We start from the raw sequence: 26,214 nt of genomic DNA on the forward strand, positions 1-26,214 counted from the left end.
TGTATAGTTTCCCAGAGTGGACTCCACTCACTTTGGACGAAGTGATGGAAGCTCCCTGGGGATGCATCAATACTTTCCCTCATGAGAAAGTGACGTCAAACCCCTTCTCCTCCACAGCAAACACTGAAACCGAGTTCTTCTTCATCCCCAGAACATACAAAACATCCATGACCTTCAAAGGAGGCAAAGACTCCCTCTCAGAGGTCACAGTCCCCACACCAACAACTCTCACAGTGCGGTCATCTCCAAGTACAATCTTAATACCGAGTGCCTTCTCCGCAAGCTCTGAAAAAAACTCCCATGCACCAGTCATATGGCAGGAAGCCTCGTTGTCTATGTACCACAGATTGAATGATGTACTCCTACTAGATGTAGAAGTAATAAATGCAAATTCCTTGTCAAACTGTGAAGCAAGCTCCTCCACCTCTGTTGAAGCTACAATACCGTTCTTCCCTTTGTTCTGCCTCTCAGGATACAAAGCTGCATAGTGTCCCATCTTTTGACATGCCCAACAATTGACTTTGGACATATCCATATATTTCTTTTTCTTATTCTCCTTTCCCTTATCCCCATCTGATGAGGCCCTTTTCTTGGCCTTCCCTTTGTTCTTCCCCCCGGCTATCAAGGCTACATCCTCCTCATATGTTATTTTCACCCAACCACTGCCAGTTTTTTGTATCTCATGCTGCAGACAATCATCCTAGAATCTGTCACGACTCACAATAGGGAAGATTCTCCCTAGAGGTAACATCTCCAAGGACCTCCCGAGAATTAGGAAGTCCCGTTATAGCTATCCTGATTAACTTTGTAGGTACAACTGCCTCACCAATAGCAATCAAATCATCTCGTGCTTGTTTGACCCTGCCAAGATAATGAACTACACTTTCATCCTTTGTCATTCTGATGTTCTTCAATTGTTCTTTGAGTACCATCTTCCTGCTCTCATTGGTATTCTGACAGAGAGTGGTTAGAGTTGTTCACATCTGATATGCATATGTGTTTCCTCTCACCTGAGGAACCACATGATCCTTCAAACTGTCCATCAAAATCCTTTTTGCCTTTGCATTATTTTTTGTGAATTCAGCAAATTCATTTGCAGCGGTAGGAGATACAACCACTTGCCGCACTATGTCCCAAACTAATGCCTCCTTAAACATTGTCTGAATTCTGTCCTTCTAAACGGCATAGTTGGATATCTCATCCAGTTTGTCCTCTATCCCTAAGAACATGGCCATGATCGCTGTCCAAAATTTACAAAACCAAGAAAATGGAGAAATGAACTTTTCAACACACCTTGTTGTCCCAAAAGTTCAGTCTGTGTGAAATTTCACCTTGATGTCCCAAAATATCAATTTGTTGTCCAAAAATTCAATTTGATGTCCAAACCATTGTTTGTTGTCCCAAACTATTGTCTGTTGTTCAAACTGCAATTTTCAGCATGTAGGTCTGGTACCATGTTGAAATTTGATGGCTAAAAAGTTCCTGCAATCCCAACCTGGTTTTAATTTCACCTAGAAATGTAATTTTCAGTTTAAAACACATGGGACTGTCAACACATGCTGAAAATAAATATGGACATAAACAGACCAGCAACACACATAAAAAGACAGATTTTTGGTCAACTTAGACCCAGGCAAAACCCCTTCAATCTTCTTCAAGGAAAACTTGTTAGAGAGCTTTTCAAATTTATTTATCTTTCAAGTTCAAGAAAAATACATTTGCAGACAAAACAGAACAGCAAAATACAACTTATCTCTTCAGCCCAAAACTCATTGAAAACCATGCCCACTTTGCCTCGATTTCCATGCCTGCTTGAAGCTAAAAATATGTATTGTACAGATACAGACTGCACGTATTTCCATACTATTGTACAAATTTTTCAAAAAGAATCCCAAAAACTTCTCTCGAATAGCATGCATCTCACAACATTAAATGTTGTTCGTACTGTACTTTTTGATGTCTTCTATGCCTTGATTTTTGTGCCCATCTTTGCCCAAAAATCACTTCTTCAGTTCACTGCAACAAATTTCTCCTTCAGAACTTTTCTCCAGCGCTCAGCCTCCTTTTTCCAATCCGCTCGTGAAGAATGAACGCAGTCTCTCTTTTCTTTTCTCCCTTTTGTTTCCCTAAATGACTTTTGGGCAACCCTAAGATCTAATGGCTCAGATTAATGTAGATCAAGGGATGAAAGTAAATGTGCATTTAATTTTCACTTTCTATTTTTTAACTCACCATTAAATAAAGTACCCACATTGTACTTTATGTCTAAAGTCACTTTTACTTTATAAAGTCACACTTAGGAAAAGAATTATTTTGAACACTTTTCACCCATTAAATAAAGTACCCACATTGTACTTTATGTCTAAAGTCACTTTTCACTTTATAAATTAACATTTGACTTTACCACTTATAAAGTCACTTTTACTTTATAAAGTCACACTTCGAAAAAGAATTATTTTGGACACTTTTCCCTAGGTAGAGACTAACCCATGGGAAACCATTTGTCCAAGGTACCTTAAGGCAAACAGCCCATCACATTTTCCCGTAAAAGGGGGGAGGGGATTGATCTCAAATAGCTAACTACTAATTTTATTTGTTTTTCTACATATAAATCATGATGATGAGATACTTTTGTATATGGGATGTTATTTTGCATTGGTTATCCACATTAAATCCTTGATTAGACAATTATTAGGGATTGGCAGGATTTGGTATCGCCTTTGATGTATCATTTTTACTTTACATACACTACATCATAAATATCAGTGCTTTCTTCATATTTATGTGCCAATGTATTTATTTCATGTTGTTATTGCTTTATATGTTTAAATATCTGAAGAAGAAAAAAATGAATATATTATGCAGAATTTATGTTTGCTGATATTTTCCAATATTTTCTCAATACATTTGCTGATATTGCCGAAAATATGTTTTCGAGACCTTCATTGATATTTTGTCGATACTAATATTATCAAGATTCAACACTGGTTGACACTATAGGTGGAAATGCCAATGGAAAATACAAAATCAGGTAGATACTAGAACCATAGATGGAAAAATCTCATATAGCTCATAATTCAATACAAATTCATCTACACAAAAAGTTAAATGTGAATTATTAATTTAAAATTATTAAAGCTTACATTCACGATATAAATTTATAATTAATCAATTAAATTAAACTTAGAAAAATATAACAAATATTTTTATTTTGATATATTAATAATCTAATTTTAAGGTCATGGCCAAGTCAAACACCAAGTTGGTGTATGAGACCCCCTTGTTTGTGGGACCAGGAACCCAACTCTATACAGCAATTTGACATATAAAATCAATGGTGGTGAACACACTCTACCCATTAACAAAACATTGTATTTTAATATAATAATTAAACAATAATTTAATTTTAAGGTCATTGTATCAGACCCCCTTGTTTGTAGGACAAGGGACTCAACTCCACGCAGCAATTTGACTGTTAAGTCTATGGAGGTGTACATACTCTAAACCCTTGTAGATTTGAACCTATGACCTCTGAGGAAGAAAGACATGTTCTTAGCCTTTAAGCTTTCTACAAATCAACAATATGCTTCATCCATTAGTCCTCTAGTCGAAAATAATTAGGCCAATTCTTTCTTCCATCCTTCTCCATCATCCATAATCATGGGGGATTCTGCGGTTTTCTACAACTCAACAATATACTTCATCCAATAGTCCTCTAAACGAAAATAATTAGGCCAATTCCTTCCTTCACCATTGTCCATAGTAAACTAAAGACATAAGCCATCTCCAACCAGTAATTACCCCTCCTATTGAGATGAATAAACTTCCACAATAGTTTTTATGAATTTTAACCAGAATCCAAAATGACCAAGGATCTTTATAATTGGGCCTTGTACAATTCAACTACCTGTTGATATACAACACACACTATTACTAAGGCATTACATAACCTTTTATATATTCGCAGTTTGAATTTAAGACCCATCGAGTGTCAGCCTTGTTTGCCTTTAATTTTTGTGGACCCTCCAGTGTGTGAACTATAATTTGTATTAGCTGTGACCTACAAACTTTAGCCATGGAACCTGCACACATATATTGGCACTATAGCTTGCATAGGAACAAAAATTTCTGACAGAAATAACATAGGGACAGAATTAGGTTCGATTTCTATATTCTGGTCTCAGCCCTCCCGGATGTGACACTTACAGTCAGTGGAAACTTCCCCTCTGTTAATTTCTTTAATACGTGCAGAATTTGTAAAGGAGTTCGCCAAACTTTACCCCGAATTTTCAAATTTGTTTAAACTCAAATTTCAAGCTTCAAACACTTCAAACTCAGTGACTTACATTATCAATAGTCCTCCTCCACTTCAAAATCGTCAAAATCACCATCAACGCCACTGCTCTCTCCTACATCGCTCTCCACCTCAACTTCATTGAAATTGAAATCTCCACCAGCACCACTGCTCTCTCCTCCATCCTCTATCTTCAATCCAAGATCTGCACTCACTGGTGTAGCATTGTGGAGGATGACCATTCAAATGGATCACCATCACTAGAAGTGACTGGCTGTGCCCCTAGTTCATTAAGATCCAATCTGGCTAATGTCAGCTCAATACCACTGTCCAAATCGATATCATCAGGGCATAGGGCCCCCAAGGGGCATGTCCTGAAACTTAATTGATGGTCAGCATTGCAAGGCATCATTATAATAGAGAATGCATTAAAGGATGAAAAAAATACAAGAGATGTCAAAAAATGAAAACTTGAAAAGAAGAAGAATAGGCAGTCACGAAGGGCTCCAAGCCGCAGAAAGGAAAAGTCTGATCATAGATTGGAGAATGAAAAGGAGTGTAAGCCTGTCCATGATTAAACAAAGATTATATCTTAGCCAAAGCCACAATCTGCAGAATGTTTCCAGCAAGAATACACAAACTCTCTAATTAAAAGTGTATAGCTCCAACTTGTAATATTTCTGAACATTAACAGAAGATATCTTTGCTGGTTTTCCCATTTGAGTTTCCAGCATAATATACCTATGGTTGGTTAAATGATCTGTGATTGTATTGATCTGTTAATTATTTCTGTTGTGGTAATTTGTTCCAGCACCACAAACTTAATACCTGATGTCTCCCACAGCACCCTAAAATCCCTGTGATTGCTTGCTGCATTAGCAATTACTTGATTGTGGGTAAATGTTTTGCTGATTAAATGTAAAAACCACATTCCACATCTCAATTTCACCCTCATATGATTACCCACAACCAATTTAGTGTTTTGCTTGATCATTAGTTTTGATTTATTGCTTGTATAAGTCACAAGAATAAGTCAACTGGGCTTATCTCAGGGGATTGTAAGTAATGATTGTTACACTCCCCACCAAGGTTCAATTCCCACAAGTGACATGATGAGCCCATAAAGTATATTGTTGTAATGGTTTTGAGCCTTGTTATTGAACTGCCTTGATCCCTGAAGAATTTCTTACCTTTGCCTACATGCAAGAGGAAGGGTTGCTTTGTTACATGGGGGGAAAAGAGTTGCAAGAATAACTAAGATGGCATCGTAATTCCTCACTCTGTCACCGGTAAAATTAAAATAGTGTCATGACTCTTGTGTGGGCCATTAGCCACAGTGTTTCCGTTTGATTCATGCAAACCCATTGCAGCATATGCTCTTTACAGAGCGTGAAAAATAGCATCTACAGCACTGTTCACTCAATCACCAGCATTGTGTTGGATCTGGTCTGCTGCGTATCTCAATTCTCAACACAGCACAACCATATCTACCCAAGCACATGCACCCTAACCATCAACTAAAGCCATCCATATAAGAGTTTATGGATATCTATTCATTTAATGTTCATGGGTTGTGATAGCAATGGCCAGAGCAAAGAGCCATGATTTTTAGTAATTGCAGGTATGACAGTGAATGAGCAGATTTATAATAGGTTTAAGATAATAAAAGTTATTTCAATAATGTCCAAAAATGGCCACTAAAGTAGGTAAAAGGGACTGCTGGGTATAATGAAGTGAATACAAAGCCAGAGTGCTAAAGCGGCTCCTACAAAAGGTAAGATCCAGGGAGTAAAATACGATCTAATCTAAACCATGAGTAATCAAGCTCCATGCTCTGATGCAAGAGGCCAATCTCAGATAAAGATGTACAATACAGGTACAGGCAGATCCAGGATCTGGAATACAAGATGTCATGGTCCAGATAAAGTACATGTACAATGGAAACAGGTACAGGCGTAGATCCAGGATCCCAAGTAAATGTGATGTAAAACCCCGAACATCCAAGGACAAAGGAAGGAAGCTCAAGATGGAGCATTGCTTTGAGGAGGGGCTGGAGTGGGCCACTGGACTGCAAACTGTTCTGCTGGATATGAATTTTTTTATAAAATAGATCAAGTTCTCCAGATATGGTTGCACATTTAAATAGTAGAGTATACACTCAGCTCACAAACAGATTTGGATTCTGGAATGCTCGATGGAATTTGTATAAACAGAGTTCTGCTTACTTAATTGGCATTGTAAGCAAGCAAGCCTGGCTTGAAATCAGACCTGAACACAGAACTCTCATGTAATTGGCATACAGTGTTGAAGTGCACTGGCATCTGTAGCTGGCACTGATCCTATCCTTCCACAAGAAGCAAACCAAGCAGCGAAACCAGTTTTGCTCAAAGTCATTTCAGTCATGGCAATTTATTCAAATTGAAAAAGTGTGATCCTAGATCAAGAGTAATTGTAAATATTTTAATTCCGCAGAAGTATCCATGTTGATGAGACAACGGAACATAGGCCTACCGTTAATGAATCATGCCTGCTCTCAAAAGTGTTGAAGTTGGCTAGAGCTGCCCTCCACAATCAACCAATAGACCAAAAAAACATGATACAGTTGCTAGCTTAGATATTCAGTGTTGAAACATACAGAAACAATGACATCTCATACACTCAAAGATCCACAAAATGGGCCCTCAATGACACCAATAAATAGAATTGCTTTTAGATATTTCATTTAATGTTTCAGTGCTTCATATGAGCACTTCCGTAACATTTCTCACTGCATTCCAGACCCTGAATCCTGATGCCATGCATTTCCTAAAATCGAGCTATCGCATACAAGAAATCAGGAAAGGAATGGATAGCAATTGGGTGAAGCCCAAAAATACTTAAATCGACAGACCAATATCTGAAATTTGACCGATCTAGATAGATCTACCCTCAAACAGTTCAAAAACAGTCAGATCTTCCAAATGCTTCCAAATTGCAATTGAAGTCTTCCCTGTCTAACCGCTAGTAGCATTTCATCTGTCACGAACAATTTGATCAAAGTTACGACTTCTTTGTCTTGGCCATCAAACTTGTCCCAATCTTTACCCACAACAATGGGTTGTGTGTCATTGCCAAAAGTGACGTCTGACAAACACCTACACTCAAAAATAGCAAACATGTGATGCTTCCACATATTGCGGTCCTTCCCAAAGAACTTATAGTTGCCTTCTAGCATTATGTTGGATAATGAAGTGATAGATAAAAGTCAAGAAGGTGAAAAAAATCGATAGCTCTAAACAATTGTAGCAGCCACACACCAATGGGAAACATGCAGATTAGTGGGAAATCTGCCCCAAATCAGCCCAAAAATACTTAAATCTACAGACCAGTATCTGAAACTTGACCGATCTAGATAGATCTACCCTCAAACAGTTCAAAAACAGTCGGATCTTCTTATAACCAACATCAAAACAGGCAATTTCTCCTTGGATCTGGTTTCAATGAAACCCTTTTGGCTCTTTAAAGTACTACATTTGCAATCCCTCAATTTGTCTCTACTAGCAGCAGTCCCTAGGTCTTCATGCTCTCGCACACTGTTCAATCTAATAACATTTTTCTGATATTCCAAATCATCATATAATGCAAGAAAAAATCATACTTAAATCATACTTAGCGGATTAAATTGACTCTAATACTACCATATTACAGAAACCAAGCATATAAAGAAACCCATAAGACTTGAAAGAGTTGTTGTATTGAGTGAACAGTGAGAAAGCGAAAGCTTTCATATATAGGTTACAAAGGAGTGGAGATTATCCACTTTATAATTGGGGGATTACACTGAAATACACACTAAAGTAAATAAGACATAAAAAGCATAAAAATAAAATAAATCATAATTGACTTTATTAATGCCCAAGTCTAGTACCTAATTGGCCATTATTAAACTAATACTTACATTAATACATATTCTATCAACACAAGGCCAACCATGAAATAAAGAAACCAGCCTTGATCCATCTTAACTCCAGATTTGATCCCTCTCGACGCTTGGTAGATCTGGAGTTAAGATGGATCTAAGTTGGTACATCTCTCTATACTAAATTGTAAAACACAACCAATCTTACACAGAATTTAAACCAAACCCTTATTAAAAAAATAATTCCAATGTAATTAAAATTTACATCTTAACTCTAACCATAACTTTAATCTTACATCTTCATTCCAGCATAATTAAAGTTTACATTATATATGTTATGTTTTTAATTAAAATTTACATTGTATATGTTATGTTTTTATTTTTTACATTAAATCTATATTTACTTTTTCACATTTACATAATACAAATATAAAATCACCATATAAATTATCAAATAACGAATAACATCATGCTAAAATAAATAACATATCACCCTGACAAAAATAATACCTATCCACATATATTATTAGCATTTACTAAAATAATATTAGTATATATATGATACATCTTTCCATTCTGTAATTAATTGCATAAGTTGTACATAAATTGGAACAACTCTATAATTCTTGTCTTTATTGGAAATTCAGTAACTTTTCATGTACTTTAAATAGACTATTAGTTTCCTTTCTGACTTGGTACTTAATGTTGTAAATTTACAAGTTGAAAGTTTTTCAAAAATCACCGAAAATTCCAGAAGCAGTGAGATATAGAATATTGACCCTGGATGCTTTGTGAGTTCCACATTTGCACAAAAAATATATATATGATTAATTTGCAGAAGACTTTAAATAAAATGAAAGATAGTAGGAAAAATTATTTTGGAGTGAAGTGGAATTCCAGGCTTGAACAAAACGAAACAACTCAACTAAGGTAAAAAAAATGTAAGTTTCAAATATATTATTAATTTGCAGAAGACATTAAATAAAATGAAATGTAGTAGAAAAAATTTACCTGTGGTGAAGTGAAATTCCAGGCATGAACCAAACAAAACAACTCAACTAAGGTAACAAAACAAAAAAATGTAAGTTTCTGCAGAGTTGATAAATAGTGGATTTAAGTGTCCTCCTTCCTATTTGGCAGAGGAATGAGAATGATGATGATGATATCCAGATGTTTGTGGTTTTTTCTTTGCTCTTCTGAAGAAGAAACCAAGAAACAAATTAATTTGAAACTTTAGTTATATTTCACTTCTTTGATCCTCTGATTTTTCTTCACTTCTTCAACCCTATGATTTTTCTCATTAATTTTGATGATCGAAACAATGATTGTATTGATATTGATAGACAATATTTGTATCACATTATATATGTTATGCGTTTTAATTTTTTGAACGAGGCGACATATAAATGTTAAACGTTAAATGCTTATGTTAAATGATAAATTTTACAAATGTCCGTCTATACATCTCCCCCTATACAGGGCTGTAGAGCGCCTCTCAGCGCAATAAAGAAACAACCATATCCCAGACAGAGATGAGACAGAAGTTTGACAGGATAGAACATCCCTCTTAGCATACAAGGCAGAGATGCAACAAAAAGATGTTACAGCACATTCAGGACAATGATGATAAGTACATAAGCATGAGTTGCTAAGACCAAGCTATATATCGCTCCAGTAAGTGTTCTCATCACCAATGTCAACAACATATCAGAGAAGGAAGCGGAAACAGAAGCCATGTAGCAAAGCTCTGCATAAATTTTATAGATAACAATTGAATAAACTGACTCTATTTCTGCAATCATTGTGTGATGGTGGGTAAGAGTTAACATGGCACTGAGCATTTAAAAGATTTAGCTTAGATTTCTGCATCATCAAATTTCGGACTGTCCCAAAATTAAAAGCCAAGAAGGATTTACATATATTGTTTTCCGCAGGAAGGCTTCAATAATCAATAGCAACATGAATGTTTCTTTCCGGATAAGTATCATTGCAAAACCTGCTCCGTTCCTTTTGACCTTCTTTCCAATCTGATTTTTTTATACGAGAAACGTTTTTCTAAAAATTTTACCTAGCTGAAATTCAAATTTATCTACACCTAGTCATGCTTAGCATTTGGAGGACAGTATATGTATTATGTACACCTCCTAGACTAAGCAGTCAAATCACTGCACAGATGGGGACCATTATCCCACAAACAATGAGGTCTCATATATCAATTTGGTGTCTGGCTCTGCCGTATTTAGATGATGATGATGATGATGATTATTATTATTATTACTGTTGTAAACTTTACCCTCAATTTGTAATCATTAATCCCATCATGAATACAAAAAATTTATGCTCATTTCTGAATCCTACTCAAACAAAGAAAATAGTTTCATATAATTGCAACAGCATTTTACAGCAAAGTAATCTGTAAGAGTTCTTTCTCTTGTATTTCTCGCAAAATGCTAGTTATATATTTTAGAAAGGATCAAAAACATGATGCAACCATTTTGTAATCGTCATTGTTTTTAACTACAAATAAGCATGGGAAAAATCACAGACCTGAGACCCAGCCATTGTGTAAGGGTCGAGCAGCATGCGAATGATTTCAAGAAACTGGCAGTGCATATCTTCTCCATAGTCAGTTGACATTCCTTTTACCTGAAATGAAAAAATATCAGTACAATCATCAGTATATAGCAATAAAAAAACTCATTCAAAACTGGAAATCAGCTTCTAATGAGACTCTCATCAGAGCTGAGTAATATACAAGCACTAGAACCAAAACATGTTTACAAATTTCATGCAATTTAAAAGCAGTTGCAGTACAATCATCAGTATATAGCAATAAAAAAACTCATTCAAAACTGGAAATCAGCTTCTAATGAGACTCTCATCAGAGCTGAGTAATATACAAGCACTAGAACCAAAACATGTTTACAAATTTCATGCAATTTAAAAGCAGTTGATAGTACATACCAAAAGCCCAAGAAGGATATTTCCTTGCTGCTGTATCAGAAATGCACGCAAAAGAGAAGGATCTTGATTTAGGACCACAATTAATATATCGGTCCTGCAATTAATCAAATTATGCATATTGTCAATTATTTGAAAATAAAAAGTTCTCCAACCACAACTAAATATCCAAGAGGCAAGAAAATCCTATACCCAGTTAGACGAAGAAGTCTATCTTCACTCTGCAGAGCACTGGTAACAATTTCAAACAATCCATTATCGACCAGATCCCTGCAAGAAAGTAAATAACAGAATGAAAGTTCCATGAGAATACACAAGAATCAAGTTCCTTCATATTAAATAATAAAATTGAAGTATATGAGCATGACATTGCCAATAACATGCAACATACCTAAAAAGACGCATCTGGTTGGCAAGGAGGAGGCTTTTGCTTAGGCTACAAAATTCTTGAAGGAACAAAATCTGCAAAAGTATAATAAGTAGGATGTAAAAGATTGAGCTGATATATGAAAAAATATGTAAGCTGCATGAGACAATAAACATGACACAAGATAACAGTTTTTATATGGCCGGATGGTGCAAGGTTGAATTGTAACTGAGAAGGTCCACAGGAAGAAATTTGTAGGTGCTTAATTATATGCACATGCTAGACTGGCACACAACTTATGCATACGGGGGAAGATTGCCACATCTATTCACAACAAGTGGATTAGCATATTCCAAGAAAAAGAGCATATCACATCAATTCCAAATAAAGCAGATATCGGATTAAAAAAAATGCCCCAGTCTGTTTAAATTAAACATCCACAGAAGCATCTCCAAGATCATCCCAGCTTTCATATGTCAAAACATCAGATAAAAAAAAAAAAATGTTTCATAAAAATGAAAGCAGAGCCCTCAACCAATTCTGTCAAAAAATAGACAACACTAAAGGAGACAGGCAGTTATATCAAGAGAAGCTAAAAGGAAGCATCTGGAAGACAATAAGTTAAGAAAGACAGAAAGAAGATTATAATAATTTCATATGGAGCCAAAAAGAGCTGATGGGACTGTGAAAGCAAATACAAAAATTCCATTTGCATAGGTGAGGACAAAACCTTGGTACCCATCTAACTTCTAAAAAATTGGAACTAAGAACTAATTCATAAGAAATGTAATTCCATGTACAGGGAAAAAAGATTAATTAGAAACTTGCAGCTTAATCATGAGAACATCCAGTTAAACAATGTTGATTGGAGTAGAGAAGGGTTCTGCTTGCCTAAGTGCTAAGGCTAGCAGAGGGACCCAGAAGATAGCACTTTAGCAAAATATTAAATTATTTAACTATTTCCTAAAGTTCGACTTGGGAAAAATTTAAAGAAAGAAATCCTAAAACCCAACAAAAAAATCCCAAATCAACTTATGATTTATTCTCAACCCTTTATCGCAGTCTAATCTCAGCCATTCAGAGTGACTTTAGGGTTTGGGTCAACAAAATACGAGATAGAGCAAGTAAGTGGAAAGTCATTTGAGCACAAGCAGTCTGTCAGATCAGTGAGAGGAAGAGATCAGGGTTCAGCAGATCAGTGTTTCGGCATCCGGGAAGGAGAGATTGAGTGATGATCATATTTTCACATCTCAGACAGCTTTAGCGCAGACTCCATTTTGCGAATGTGCACAGGAAAGGAAAGCCTACGTGTCCTTACTATGGGTGCAGATAGCCAGATATGTGCAGCCATACGGCATTAGAGAGAGATCCATCTATCTCAGAGCTGATCAGTTGTTTGTCTGTGGAGAAAGGGACATTTTCCCTTGCTGTAATTTTCCAAAGAAAATCATTTTGCTGAAGATAATGAAAAGACAAACAGAGTTGCAGGTTTTCCCCGGAGTTGGGGTTTCCTGGGTATATCTTGTGTTCTATGTGTGAGATGTGTTTGTCTTCTGATTTATTTATTTTCCGCTGTGCATACTAATTTAGAAAACTCAATGTATTTGCACTATAAGTTTCCAGTGTAGCAGTTGTTTGTATTTCTGATTTTATACTTGGAAGATTGTGAATCAGTTACTGTGTTTTAAGGGAATCTAACAAACAAGTGCAACACAAAAAAGGTAATCAAAATTCTTGAGAACACAAAATCTCCCCTCAAGGACGGCATCCTAGATCCTACCAACATTGATTTTCACAGGGCATCCAAGAAGAATCCAGGAAGAGAGATGCTGAGTTTTCTGCAGGAATTCAAGCAGTGAAAACATCTACATCTACTGTACTATTCCAGTCAGACATGACTGCTGGCGTGGAAGTGGCCATAAAGCGAGGAATGCCTAGAACAGTAATACACCTAGAATGATAATACAATACGGCAACAACACTTGCGTATATTTAGGCAAAGGAAACTTTAGGATTTTGAGGAAGGAAGACTGATAAAAATACTGCATATGGCAATACACTTTATTTTGTTTCTGAAGCTTTGGCAGCCTGATTCTGTTTGATAGTATTATCAGGGCTATCCCAGATTCTGTATTTTTTAGTCAATGTTTTAAGTCATAATAATGACAAGAGAGTCTGAGACAAAAGGATAAAATCAGAGTATATAAATGCGAATATTTTTAAAGAAGATGAGAAATAATACGTAAAAGTCAAAACAAGCAACAAGGATGGCCCGTAACAAAACCAAATAAAATATGGCCTTCACAAAGTGCCTAAGCTGTCAAATATGGTCGTAAAGCAGGAGTATTGACTATTAACCAACATCAAAGAACAATGGAATCTCATTTTTATCAATCTATGGCTAGAGTCCAAAGAAGTGATCAGATATCAATGTGATTGTAATCATTCAAAGATTTACTAAACCTATCAGAAGAGATATATGCTTGCAAAAATTCATGAATTTGACTGCTCACTAAAACCTTAACATTTCCCTCACTCCAGTTTCAAAAACAGCTCTACTTAAAAAGAACTCTGGTTCCACTCACATTAAATTTTTCAACATAATGCAATTGGAACCAAAGTTCAGTTTTGCCAAAACCATTGCAATTTGTCAAATTGTAGTAAATTTCAAAATCCATGGGCAGTACAACTTACAAGGTTTTTCTTCACTTCATCTGGTGTATCTGGAGATTTCAACTTTGCAAATAATTCCTGAATGAAAGCACTATCATCCTTAAGACCAGATACCACCTACAGAATGTTTCCTGTTAGAACTTGGCATCATATCTACAAGCATTAACCCCTATAATAAAATCAGCATAAGGCAAAGGTATGCATGGTACCATGTTGTTATACTTACTGCTCCATTGTTGGTATGGGTGATAGAATTCAAAGTTGCCGATGTGGACTCATCCAAAACTCTCGGTAAAATAACATCCTGAAAGTTGTCAGTGCAAATGAGCATCAAAGCCAAAGAAACTTCAACAATTAAAACACAAATTAATAATTACACCTTGTTATTCACAATTTTTCCTAGAGTTGACAAATTAATTTTTCAGAATATCTTGACAGGTCATAGTAAGGACAGTAAAACAGTACCTTTATGTAGCTAATTTTATATGTTTGATGGATTTTTGATAATAAAGAAAGATCTCTGATTGGGATTGCCTACAAAATAAAATAAAAACAAAACACGATAGGTGTTAGCTAGTAGCTATCAAGGAAATGTTCATAGTAAGATGTAGACTTAAATCAATTTCTATCCAAGAATTATGGAAAATTCAATTAATGTACTTTACCTCCTTGAATAAAACCTGCTCCCTTAGAAAAGCGCGATGTTCCTGGTGAAAAGGAATATCTGGATCATCTGCATGATCAGATGCAGGTAACTTCTTTTACTGGGAATGAAACTAACTATTGATTTAAACCCTGAACTACAGATGCTTTGACAGTACAGTTCATTTTAATCATAACACAGGTTCGAGATGAGTGCAGTAAGTAAAAACAAAAAATGAGGCCTATTAGTGTTGTTTGTTGTACAATAAAGCCTATTGAAGCCTATTAGTGTTGTTTGTTGTACAATAAAGCCTAGCACTGATTATTTAGACTAAATATAAATTTAAACCCTGAACTAGAGATGCTTTGACAGTCCATTTCATTTTAATCATAACACAGATTCTGGATGAGTGCAGAAGTCAATAAGAAAGTAGTAACTGGTTTTATTGGGAGTGAAACTAAATATCAATTTAAACACTGAACTACAGATGCTTTGACAGTACAGTTCATTTTAATCATAACAAAGGTTCTGGAGAAGTGCAGAAGACAATCAGAAAGAAGAAAAACAAAACAATGACACCTATTTGTATTGTTCGTTGTACAATAAAGCATAGCACAGATTATTGAAGTGTATAAAATGTAGCGATGTAAGGTCTCCTGGCTTGTGCCTTAGCCAGTGAAGACCTTGAATTAGTCTTTCTCTAGCATGAATACGAGTTCATGAGATAGACTTCACTTACGATGAGTTGATTTCCAGTTTACTGGAATGGTCATCAAGTTTGCATGCATAATGTTGGAGCTTCAGTTTGTTGGAGTCTTCTTCAGCTAGACTACAAAATGAGGTGGCAGTGACAAGTTCAGTTAGGCCGAGTCCTCAGTTAACTCAGATCACAACTAGAGGAGATCAAGGAGCAATTTGAGCCAGTAAACTGAGAGCTAGTCCAAGTTTAACTGGGACTTGCTCCAGTTAACTAGCAAAGGAAACTTGTGACACTATTGTGAACTGGCATTCGACTAGGTCTTCTTGTGTGCATCAATTTCTATTTTTTGTGTGGAGTGTGCATAGATTGAGGAGCGAAAAGCACAAAGATTGTGGAGCAAGGATCAGGATTCGCAGAGCAGCTCAAGACTATCTTCAGCAGAGAACAATTGTGTGCAGGGCCGAGATCAAGGGCACGGCCGAGAGCAGTGATCAAGAGCAGGCCAAGAACAATTGTAGAGCTGAGAATAGTGAGGAAAATCCTAGCGCTTTCTCAGTGACAAATTACTGGCTACAGTAGCAGCATAAATTGTAATAGATCCAATTGCTCGAAGAACGATCAATAAAATACCACAACAAAGAAAGCAGGTTTTCCGCTTTTGGCCCTTGGGTTTCCTGGGTATACAAGCATGTCAATTTTGTGTACATGTGTTTTTATCTCAATTATTTTCCATTGCCTGTTAAATGTTAAGAAACTCTGTATCTTGGTGAAAGTTAAACTTGATTTCAATTTTCAGTTGCCTTGTTTTTCAGTTGATTCATCTAAGTAGTGGCAGAGTTTCAAGAAAATTAACATGAAGCGTATCTTAAGTTGAACAGAATTACATGAAATTGGCCACTTTTATCCACAAGTGGTGCAAGAAGAGGGAGCTTAAAACAATATTGAATTCTAATAAAAATAGATGTATAACCAGAAGGTATGGACTTGCATATGCAAAGAGTCGGAAACATCAGGGTAGGCAATAGATATTGGGGCAATTCAAGGCAACCCCCACAATAGAGGGCAATAGATCAACAGATTCACAAAATATGAAGTAGAATGGATGCAAGCAAAAGCAAAAATAGGAAGATCCTACGAGTGCTACATTGTCAGAAAGCTGTAACGTAAGTCACCCGGTTAGAGTTCGAGTACGTAATTGAGTTTGACAACTTTAAAGATCAGCCAACATTTGACAATGCAAAACTAGGAAATAAAATTCAGCATTAAGTTCAACAAATTATAAATTCCAAAAATTTCAAAATGTAAAAATGTGTAATAAAATTGAATGTGATAATTAAAAATATATGATAAAGAAGTGAATTTGCAAAGCAACATTGAAAACATATTTCGAAATGTGTGATGCTTCACATAACATTGAACATAATGTTAATTAATTTTACTAATTTGTTACAAAAATGCAGAAGATAGTCACAGTCTACAAATGGCAGAGGATGGTGCAGAATCACAGACGATTCAGGTAGTCGCACTGGTTAGTGGGTCACCATATTTGTTTGTTGTACTATAAATTGGCAACAGTTATCTTGCCTCCACTGCAACTCATGGAATCAATCAAACATGATGACCCATTCAATAATCAAATCCATCGACCAGCTATCTGTTTTTATCCACAGCCTGCATATTCCAGTGAACTTGGCAACCTTTTCTACAATCAGAGTCATCCACCAACCAAGTTGTCTAAACTCACCTTAGGCTATTTTGTTCAACCATTCTTCTCTCATGGGCATTTCCATCACTGCAGTGATTTCACTATACAACCTTCATTCAATGATCGTTGAGGATCTTGCACCTAGACATTTATTTTCTATGCAGTGTTGTGGATATATATCCTGATAAGGGAGGTGCTGCCACTGTCACCGCTAGCCAATATGTAGCATGGAGATATCTGTACGAGAGTCAAGATAGATAGCATTCTAGTGCTGACCAAAGGCATGCAAGATGAACGCAGACAGGACCACTGGCTTAGGGTGTTTGGTTTTACCCCCTAGGGGTTTTGTTTTCATTTTTTTATAGTTTTTTTAAAAACGAATTTCAACAAATATCAGGGGAATTTGTTCAAATTATAGGCAAGCTAGACAAAGCTCAACGAATTTGTTCTGCTTGAGAATTGACTATAAATTTGGTGAACATTATCAAACAAATTCAAATTGGCTTGAAGTTCGGTAAACTTTGAACTTTACACTTCAAGTTCACTGAACAGTGCCTTGGGCTGTAACCAGTTTCAGACAGACCTTAAGGCTTAAAGCATATTATTATTCTGATATTCTTTGAAGGTAGCATATAAATAACTTTATATTTATATGCAACTTATCTGCAGACTCCATATGTAGAATCTCTAACAGGCTTCCTTTTTAGAAATGAAGGCAGAATCTCTGGCATCACATGTTAAAGTTCAAAAGAACAAGAAAGAAAAACTTACACTCAAGCGCACCCACAATATCCATTATATACTCTTCGCTGAATAGCTTTTCGAAGATTTGTGTATTATTCAACAGAACTGCAAAATCAAAGCCAATAATGATTCTTAATAACACCTCAGATTCAGATCTTATAAATGAAACACAATCTAAGAAGATAATTCATTGTTTAAAGCCACATAAAGCACTTCTCTTACTGATTCCTTTGACAATTTTAAATATCAAATGAAGGCCATCATTGTTCTCCAAATCTTCACATATTTTGAACAAATCAAGAAGCTTCGGTATAAATGTTTGCTGCAAAACAAATGTTGTCACTTTGGTATAATTTCAACAGTGATATAAAATTGGCACACCAAATGCTAAAGAGAATATGCATAAACCAAAAACTGAAATATCATAAATCTGAACAAAACGTTGTTGGGCTCCTGGAAATCGCAAATTTAATCTGGCAAGCAAAACAATCTTGCCAATACAGCAAAATGAGTATTTTAATAACACCAATTCCTTTCCACTCCCTTCTGTTCCTTGCAGTTGACTCTAACATGAACAATCAAACCACACAGAATCAACATGACAAGTGATGGAAGAATAAGGACCACAACCCCATTGAGTCTTCATACAGACAAAATCTCCCTGAGATCACACAATATAAGGGACACAAAGATGAATTGATCCTCAGATAATCCTTCTAAATAGAGTAGATTCAATTGATCTTAACCTCTTGAGAGATATAGCCATCTAACTCAATATGAAACTAGTGAGAGCACACGACAGGCATAATGGAAACAAAGACCCTGACATAGTTTTGTTACAAATAACCTGGCCTAGTACTAAGGCTAGGAGCTACGGGAAGAACAGAAGCAACTACAACCAGTAGTAGCAGCCCTACCATAAATAGAGGGGTGCAAGGACCCACCTAAGAGGAGATGAAATGAAATGAAGAATAAGATCAATAGAAGGGAATGAAATGACACAAGTACAAGCATGCAAGTAGGTTATCCCAAAGGAGGAAAACCTATAAAGTGAAATAGACTAATAGTCTGAATTTATTGTCTATAAAGTGTTCCATGATCTCCCTAATACTTCTTTCAAGGGGATAAGACAAGTGGGAGCATCCAAAGAGAACCTGTAAGGGAAAAGACAATCAATAGAGATACCAACTAACTATATAACTGATAGAGAAGTGATGAACTACTAGTATTCATCCCATTGGTCATCAAACATACAAAATACGGTCACTACCTCACAATGTTGCCAATGGGTACATATAATTTATTGAACAGACATTCATGATACCAGAAAACAACTCAAGAAACAAGCTTATATGTCTAAAAAAACCATTGGATGATTGTTCATTAGCATGTGCTTTGCATCATTCTGTGAGGAAGTTGTCCTTTAATAAAAAGCCACAATCAAATATGGAAAAAAGATAGAAATTGCATTGCAGCCCAGTTGATCAAAATATCAAAATCAACATTCAAAAATACACAAATCAGTATCATTCAATGCATCAACAATCTCCATATAATCAATTTACTATGACATGAATCACACATGCACATAGCACATATAACCAAATACACCATAGTTGTCATGTTTGTGTCGGGCCTAGCCATTCAATTCACAATTTATTCAAGGCACATATATCCAATCTGTCCATCCTCACAATGGTAGGATAGACCCAATTTACCTGATGGATTCAGAAGCCGGAAACTTTCAACACCTAGATTACTAAAATCAAGTCTTCTTTGCATCCCTCATTAGCAGATAGATTTGAAGCTAGAATGTATAAATTCCCGGGTAAAATCTCTTAAGTTATCATTCAGTTTGAGTTGTATGCATCATCTGCAAATACTTGTGTCCAAAATCGCCCCAAATAGGAAGCATGTGTCTCTAATCACGGAAATATCTCTTTCATAATGGTGAATAACCTCCTAAATGGTATTCAGTAGTTTCATTAGATGCAATGCCTTGATACTTCATCTTATGACAAGCAAATAAGTACAGTATCCCACATATGTCACAGATAACGTGTGGCTCACCCCTAAAAATCAGAATGTAATTTTTTCCATTACCATTACTACTTTAATGTTCTATGTGGGTGCAATTTTTACATCATGATTTTACAGTAAACAAATGTTGTCTATCAAACTACCATGTTATTGTATCAATAAGTAAAATTCCATGATAATATATTGCATTGTCAGTGACCCTTGTTGTCCCCGTGCTGGAAAATCTACTGAAATTTTTCCTAATAAAGATTGCAAATGTCCCAACTGGAGCAAGCAGAACCAAAACCACAGCAGTGTTGCTTTAGTAAAGCTACTAAACAACCCTTGCAAGAAGCTAACAATTCTATGGGCAGTCCACCTTCTATGATATTTCTTTCCTTTGATATCATGGTGTTGTGTCTAATAGTGCTGATATTCTAACTAGGTTCCTATCTATCTAATGATGCATGTGACAGAATACCATTTCACTTAGTGACAACTAATTTGGTCCAGTAAGGAAAAAGGAAGCATGCAAAAGAAAATCAGTAAGCCCTTATGGGACATCCAGTGTCTCCATTAATTATGTTGTGATGATTTGTTTTCCTCGGTAAGCATTCATAGAAAAAAAACTTACATTTTGAACTATAAGCTCAGCCACCCGAATATGATCCATAATACAGCCCTCCATTACAGTCTGCATCAAATCATAACACTTTTAGCATCACATCAGATAAAATTATTCACCTTCAGACTTTAAACTAACATGCGAAACCAAAGCAATAGCATTAAAAGATTAGTCAATTTGCCTAAAACTTGCTACACTAACAAATAATAATAAAGTGATGCTTCTCAGCCCAAAACAGTCTGGTTAATCCTGCACCTTCAACTGTTTTTAAAAAATGCATATGGATTTTCTTATATGAGGAATGGGTGAACCTTCAACTGTTTTTAAAATTTCTCTAATCTGAGATAGTAATTACTATCCTTCTGAATTTAAAAAGACATTGTGCATTCTAATTTACATCCCACAGATATTCATATAGGAGACCACACCATAATAAAATATATCATGTTTTCTTATTCAGTGTGCCATTCCTTTCAAATTCATAATTTTACAATGAAGTATACAAAGACAAAATTTCGATATTTCATTTCTAGTTGCATTATTAAATAAATTTCAAAACAAGAGAGTCAGAGGCAACACAGTTGCACATTTAATCCTCCTATTGTGGGCTGCTTTAGTCACACAAACTTCAAAATGGAAGTGCCATGGCATCTCCTAAACCAGTGCTAAAAGAAGAAAGATTGTGAGACCTACGGGCACACTAGACTATTGCTAGAGACTAGCAGCTAAATGCTAAACGGCTGCTAGCAGCTAAATGTCTAGCTAAAGAAACAAAAGCTAAATCACTATAAGAAAGGGTGCTTGAACAATAGAAATGCTGGAAACCAATAGTCATCAAGCACTAGGATGTCAAGGATGCTGAAGCCGGCAGCCAAGGATGAGTGAGGACACCGATAGTTGCCAAGCACTGTGAAAGGGTCAATGTACTAGTGGATGAATATCCTCCAAAGAGTTGCCAGCAATGAGGGAGCCTTACCGTATGATCTGGGGGGGACAACGAGGAGGGAACCCAATCCTGCACAACCTCCTAACATCTGAGCCTGAAGGGAAGAATATCCTGATAGAAATATGACTACTCCATTCAACCTGAGTAATGGGAGGAGGGGAAGGTGGGGAACAAGCTCAACTTTGAAGACAGCCTAAAACTGGTCCCTATGCTGGTCTTGCGGTGTATGGAATGTGATCTAGATTCTAAAACAGAAGCTCCTCCTAGGCCTCAGTGAGGTTAGTCAATCCCCTTGGATGAGAGGTCGAGATGAGACACCAGGTATCACTGATCTGAGCACTAAGGCATCCTGGGTCTCTGGCTGTTGCTTGTTGCTCTGATCAGACAGGGGAAACAGAAAATGTAAGGTAATCCACCTAGACAGAATTGAAATTTCTAGGGGATTCTGAAGTAACCCATGTTTTCCGATTAGACAACACAACACTGACTATGACAAGAGAAGCAGCTTCAATATTGGCATGTCATCATAGTTTCAAGAAAAATAGATGCCCAATCCATTTCTGAGATACTTGCATAAGCTCATTTGTTTTTTCCGTCCTGCTCAGGCCCTTCAAAAATATTTACAGCTTGATGAACTTCATCAAGGTCTCCAAGGAAAAACAAAAAATACTTTTCCAAACTTAAATGGACATCTGCTGCCTGGGCAAGAATTGGGGGGCTTGGTTTGATTAATATTGCCAAGCAAGGTGCAGTGATTCTCGGGGCAATTCAAGAAAATGAAAATTGGAAATTATTTATAATATATAGCATCATCTCGATGTCCTGCTCAACTGACAGTTATTGATGCCATAATATTTCTAGCTTATATCATAGAAGAAGGTTCTACTCTTTTAAAAAGTATTTTCCTCAGATTGAGAAAGATGAGACATTAGGTATTTTGTAGGAAGAACCTTGTATTTTCCTCAGATTGAGAAAGATGAGACATTAGGTATTTTGTAGGAAGAACCTTTGTTTGAGGCCAAGAGACTCAATAAAAATGGTCTTTGCACTTTGTACATGACTTACTTGAATGAAATGAGCTCAATCAAAATCTCTAACCTGCAAATAAATTTATCAATCATAACATTTGTGCTCTCATTCCTGATGACATATTTCCCATGCAGGCAGGTAAGAATTATGAGACGAAGTGGAGAGATTTGGTTCGGAAATTTAATGCTGCAGATTTGGTGGATCCTCTAAAAGGACAGACAGATCGAACAAAATATGGGGATATGTGCCCCCCACTGCTTAATATCCCAGAACATAGTGACAAGCCCCCCTTCAACAGAAAGAGGTTTTCTTCCCCTGGTCCCTTGCATCAAGGATTACCTTCCAGATACAGGTTGTATAACATGGGGGAAGGTAACCCCACAGCTTCCCATTTGTCAAAAGAAGATAGCTCAGCATTTATTCTCCCTTACTCCCATGTAGCTGGTTGGGAGATCTGCTAAGATACACCAAAACCCTGGTATGCTATCTTTAACACTGGCTTGAAATTCCTGTTGATTTCTGGTAGCATCGGATGTGCTCTAAGCCTCAAAATTTGCAAGGAGGCTCGGACACATGTAGTCCATAATACCCAGAAATTGTTTTGGGAAATTCACCCGGAGACAGTTTTATTAGAATAATTAATTATTTTTAATGGAGGCCTAAGTCTAAACTTAGGGAATTAAAATAATTAAAGGGTATTAATCTAACTGTGGGTGAAACTTCTAGAAGAAGACGAGGATCAAGCTAAAATGATCTGAGTCGTTGATTAGAATCTAATCTGGGCCATTGGTTCTCAACAAAAGTATTATAAAAGGCTTGATGGACATTTGGAAAACACATCAAGTGGGAGATCAAAGACTGAATTTCTGAAGAGAGCAGCAGTTGCCGGAGAGAAGTTCGAAGTGATTTTCTGAAATGAGGGGCAGGGATAGTTCCGGTTGGAGATTTCTCCTGATCCGGAAATACTCAACAGAGGAGGCAGAGAGAGATCCGGGGGAGGCGGTGCAAAGGCTACGCTTGGCAGCATAGGCTGACGCGAAGGCAGTGCAGAGCCTTGAGGAGATGCGTATTTTTGATGGAGAAGTCGATTTCTTAAGTCGAAAGTCGGGGTGTGAGACCAAGAGGAGAAAATCGAAGTCTCAAAGGCAAATCGATCAGCAGAAGGGGTGACGCTGTCCCTAGAAGCTTTGACGTTGGGCCTACGCAATGACAGTGCAGAGACAGCAAGGGACAAGGCATATTGTGGTTGGATCAGACAGGATCACTAGTGATAGTGTGAGGTATCTCTCACTAATCTTCTGTCAATCATATTCTCTGTACTGGGTAGCCAGCAAGGCATCCAGAAATTGTATTCAGAAAACTACTGCTTAATAATACAAACCCTCAGTTGCTGCACCGGTTTCCCACGCTGATTTTTCCGGGGACATTTGTCCAAAAATAACTGTGGAGATGTGTATGATGTTTATTTCTCTCCTGTGTTGCATTTATTTTCCGTAATTTTTATTTGTGTAGCATGCAGTGTATGTAATTCGATATTTGTCATAGCACACAGAAAGTAAATTGGTTAATCAAATTAACAATTAGAAGAATTAACATCAGTTGTTGCAATACGAATCGGGTAACCGATTTTTCACATGGTATCAGAGCACAGATCGCAAACAGAAGAGCTCAGAAGCAAAAAGGAAGAGGAATTCGAAATTACTGCAGAGACAGGAGAATTTAAGTTCTCTTAGTGAGTCGACAAAGAAATTCGATCTCCAGATCAAACTTTCTAAAAACAGAAGGGAGCAGCGTATTTTTCCTTGCAGAGCAGATCTTCAACTGGGATGCAAATATTTTGCAGCTGTTGTTAGCAAAATAGCATCAGTGGGAGAGAGATAGACACTATTGAGGGAATTCTTCCTCAGAGGACTTCTAGCGAAAAAAATCTGTTTTCTCAAGTGTTGAGCAGCAACAGAAGAGGAGTTGATCTACTAACTCCAGCAGGGCATGCTTGGATAGCTTGGTACTACGCAGAGGAGAGAGGAGGTAGTTCGACAGTTCATTGGCAGAGATGGCAACTAATGGATTGTGAGATCAGGATCAGTTGGAGGGTGCATCCAACTATGTGATCTGGAAGGCAAAGATCTCATGCCTTCTGGATGAGCATGATCTCAAGACCTATGTCGACAGCGTAGTAGTTGTAATTGCGGATCCAGATCCGCTCAAGAAGTACAAGGTTGAGATGGTGAAGGTCATGAGGATGATCCTCGGCGAACTGAGGGATCATGTAGTGTGTCACATTGTCAGCAAGGATACTACCTGGCAAATGTGGGAAGCATTAGCCACCCCATACGAAGGATCTTTCGAGCAGTGGAAGATGTACTCGGAGCAGAAGATGGGATCCACGCAGGACGCAGAAGGGGGAACGCATTGATTCGTTCCTTACGAAGCTTCAAGAGATCCGAGACTCGTTGGCAGCTGTGGGGTCAACACCTCAGCCTACCGAGATGGTGAGGCTTGCCCTGAACTTAGTGTCAGAAGAATGGCAAGTGTTTCTCCGGAGTATCCTGGGCTAAGAGAGATTGCCAAATTAGGAAGGGATGTGGGCCGCTCTTCAGCAGGAAGAGATGAGGAGAGACTTAGTCAAGTGCAAACTTGATAGTAGCAACAGCAACAATGGGACGAAGCCAAAGGAAGAGGATGAGAATGCAGTCCTCGCATCTAAGGGCCAGCAGGAGCAGCGGAAGAAGAAGAAAGATGTTTCGGTGTGATGAACTTGGTCACTACGCTACACAGTGTCATCTCAAGAAGGACAAGGATGAGAAGCATGATCCGAAGACTGCATTTGCACAGATCAAGGAGGAGTTTTCCATGATTTCCGAGAGGCATGGTGTTAAAATTAGGTATGTTCTATGCTAGAGCAATTTATTTCAATTTTAGTTAACGCAATATATTTTCTTGATCAGCAATCACATCAGCATTTAAAGTAAACTGCAGATAGAACATAAATATAAATCGCAGAAAACAAGCCAAGACAAGAGGACACAAGATGTGGCGCTAGCCAGGGAAAACCCCACAATGTGGGGTAACCCTTAATCAATTCTTTTTTTATGTTCTTCATAATTCACCAAAGAAAGTGAGAGAGATAGTACATTTACAATAGAAGTCCATACTTGACTTTTGATATCGCATGAGATCAGTTGAAGACATATTACTTCAACTGATTCTCTAAGGTAACTCCTTAACCTATCTTAGTGTTGTATCTCGTCCATTTGCTGCACCTTACCATGTAGCACCATCATGCTGCATCATGATGTCTCATTCATCATCGTGTTGCCCTTTACTAACATGCCCATGATGCTGCATCTTTCATCATCATGATCTGAGACTGTTCATCCTTTGTTGTTCATTGTGATAGGGTTGCTACAGATATGCTACCTACAGTTGTTCATTGCTGCTACAGGTATGCCACCAATATATCACTGCTGTAAATTATTGTGATTATGGTAATATTAGGATCAATACTGTGATCCTTGTCCCTGTCCTTTGTAGCATGTCAAGTTAGCATTAAATCTGAGAGCCACTGAAACTTCTTCCATGGTTCTGTGGTACATCACGTTGAGGTTGC

The 26,214-nt window shown here is 37.0% G+C and overlaps 1 protein-coding gene across 5 annotated transcripts in view; it reads right to left on the bottom strand.

The window, feature by feature from the left end:
* LOC149247652 (uncharacterized) overlaps positions 1-26,214 on the bottom strand; it is a 66,677-nt gene that overhangs the window by 13,072 nt on the left and 27,391 nt on the right. For 4 of the 5 annotated variants that reach the window (XM_089458268.1, XM_089458267.1, XM_089458264.1 and 1 more), the window contains 11 exons: positions 20,639-20,698; positions 18,208-18,307; positions 18,013-18,090; positions 14,859-14,926; positions 14,659-14,727; positions 14,420-14,497; positions 14,215-14,310; positions 11,545-11,615; positions 11,346-11,423; positions 11,157-11,250; positions 10,740-10,838 (listed from right to left, as the gene is read on the bottom strand). In XM_089458268.1, coding sequence (XP_089314394.1) covers positions 10,740-10,838; positions 11,157-11,250; positions 11,346-11,423; positions 11,545-11,615; positions 14,215-14,310; positions 14,420-14,497; positions 14,659-14,727; positions 14,859-14,926; positions 18,013-18,090; positions 18,208-18,307; positions 20,639-20,698 — 891 coding nt within the window. The remainder of the gene's footprint in view (positions 1-10,739; positions 10,839-11,156; positions 11,251-11,345; positions 11,424-11,544; positions 11,616-14,214; positions 14,311-14,419; positions 14,498-14,658; positions 14,728-14,858; positions 14,927-18,012; positions 18,091-18,207; positions 18,308-20,638; positions 20,699-26,214) is intronic. The other variant, XM_089458265.1, reaches the window with a different exon arrangement.

This window comes from Pinus tabuliformis, chromosome 7 (assembly GCF_031772625.1).
Source record: "Pinus tabuliformis cultivar Carrire ecotype Pingquan chromosome 7, CPIR1, whole genome shotgun sequence".
NCBI lineage: Eukaryota > Viridiplantae > Streptophyta > Pinopsida > Pinales > Pinaceae > Pinus > Pinus tabuliformis.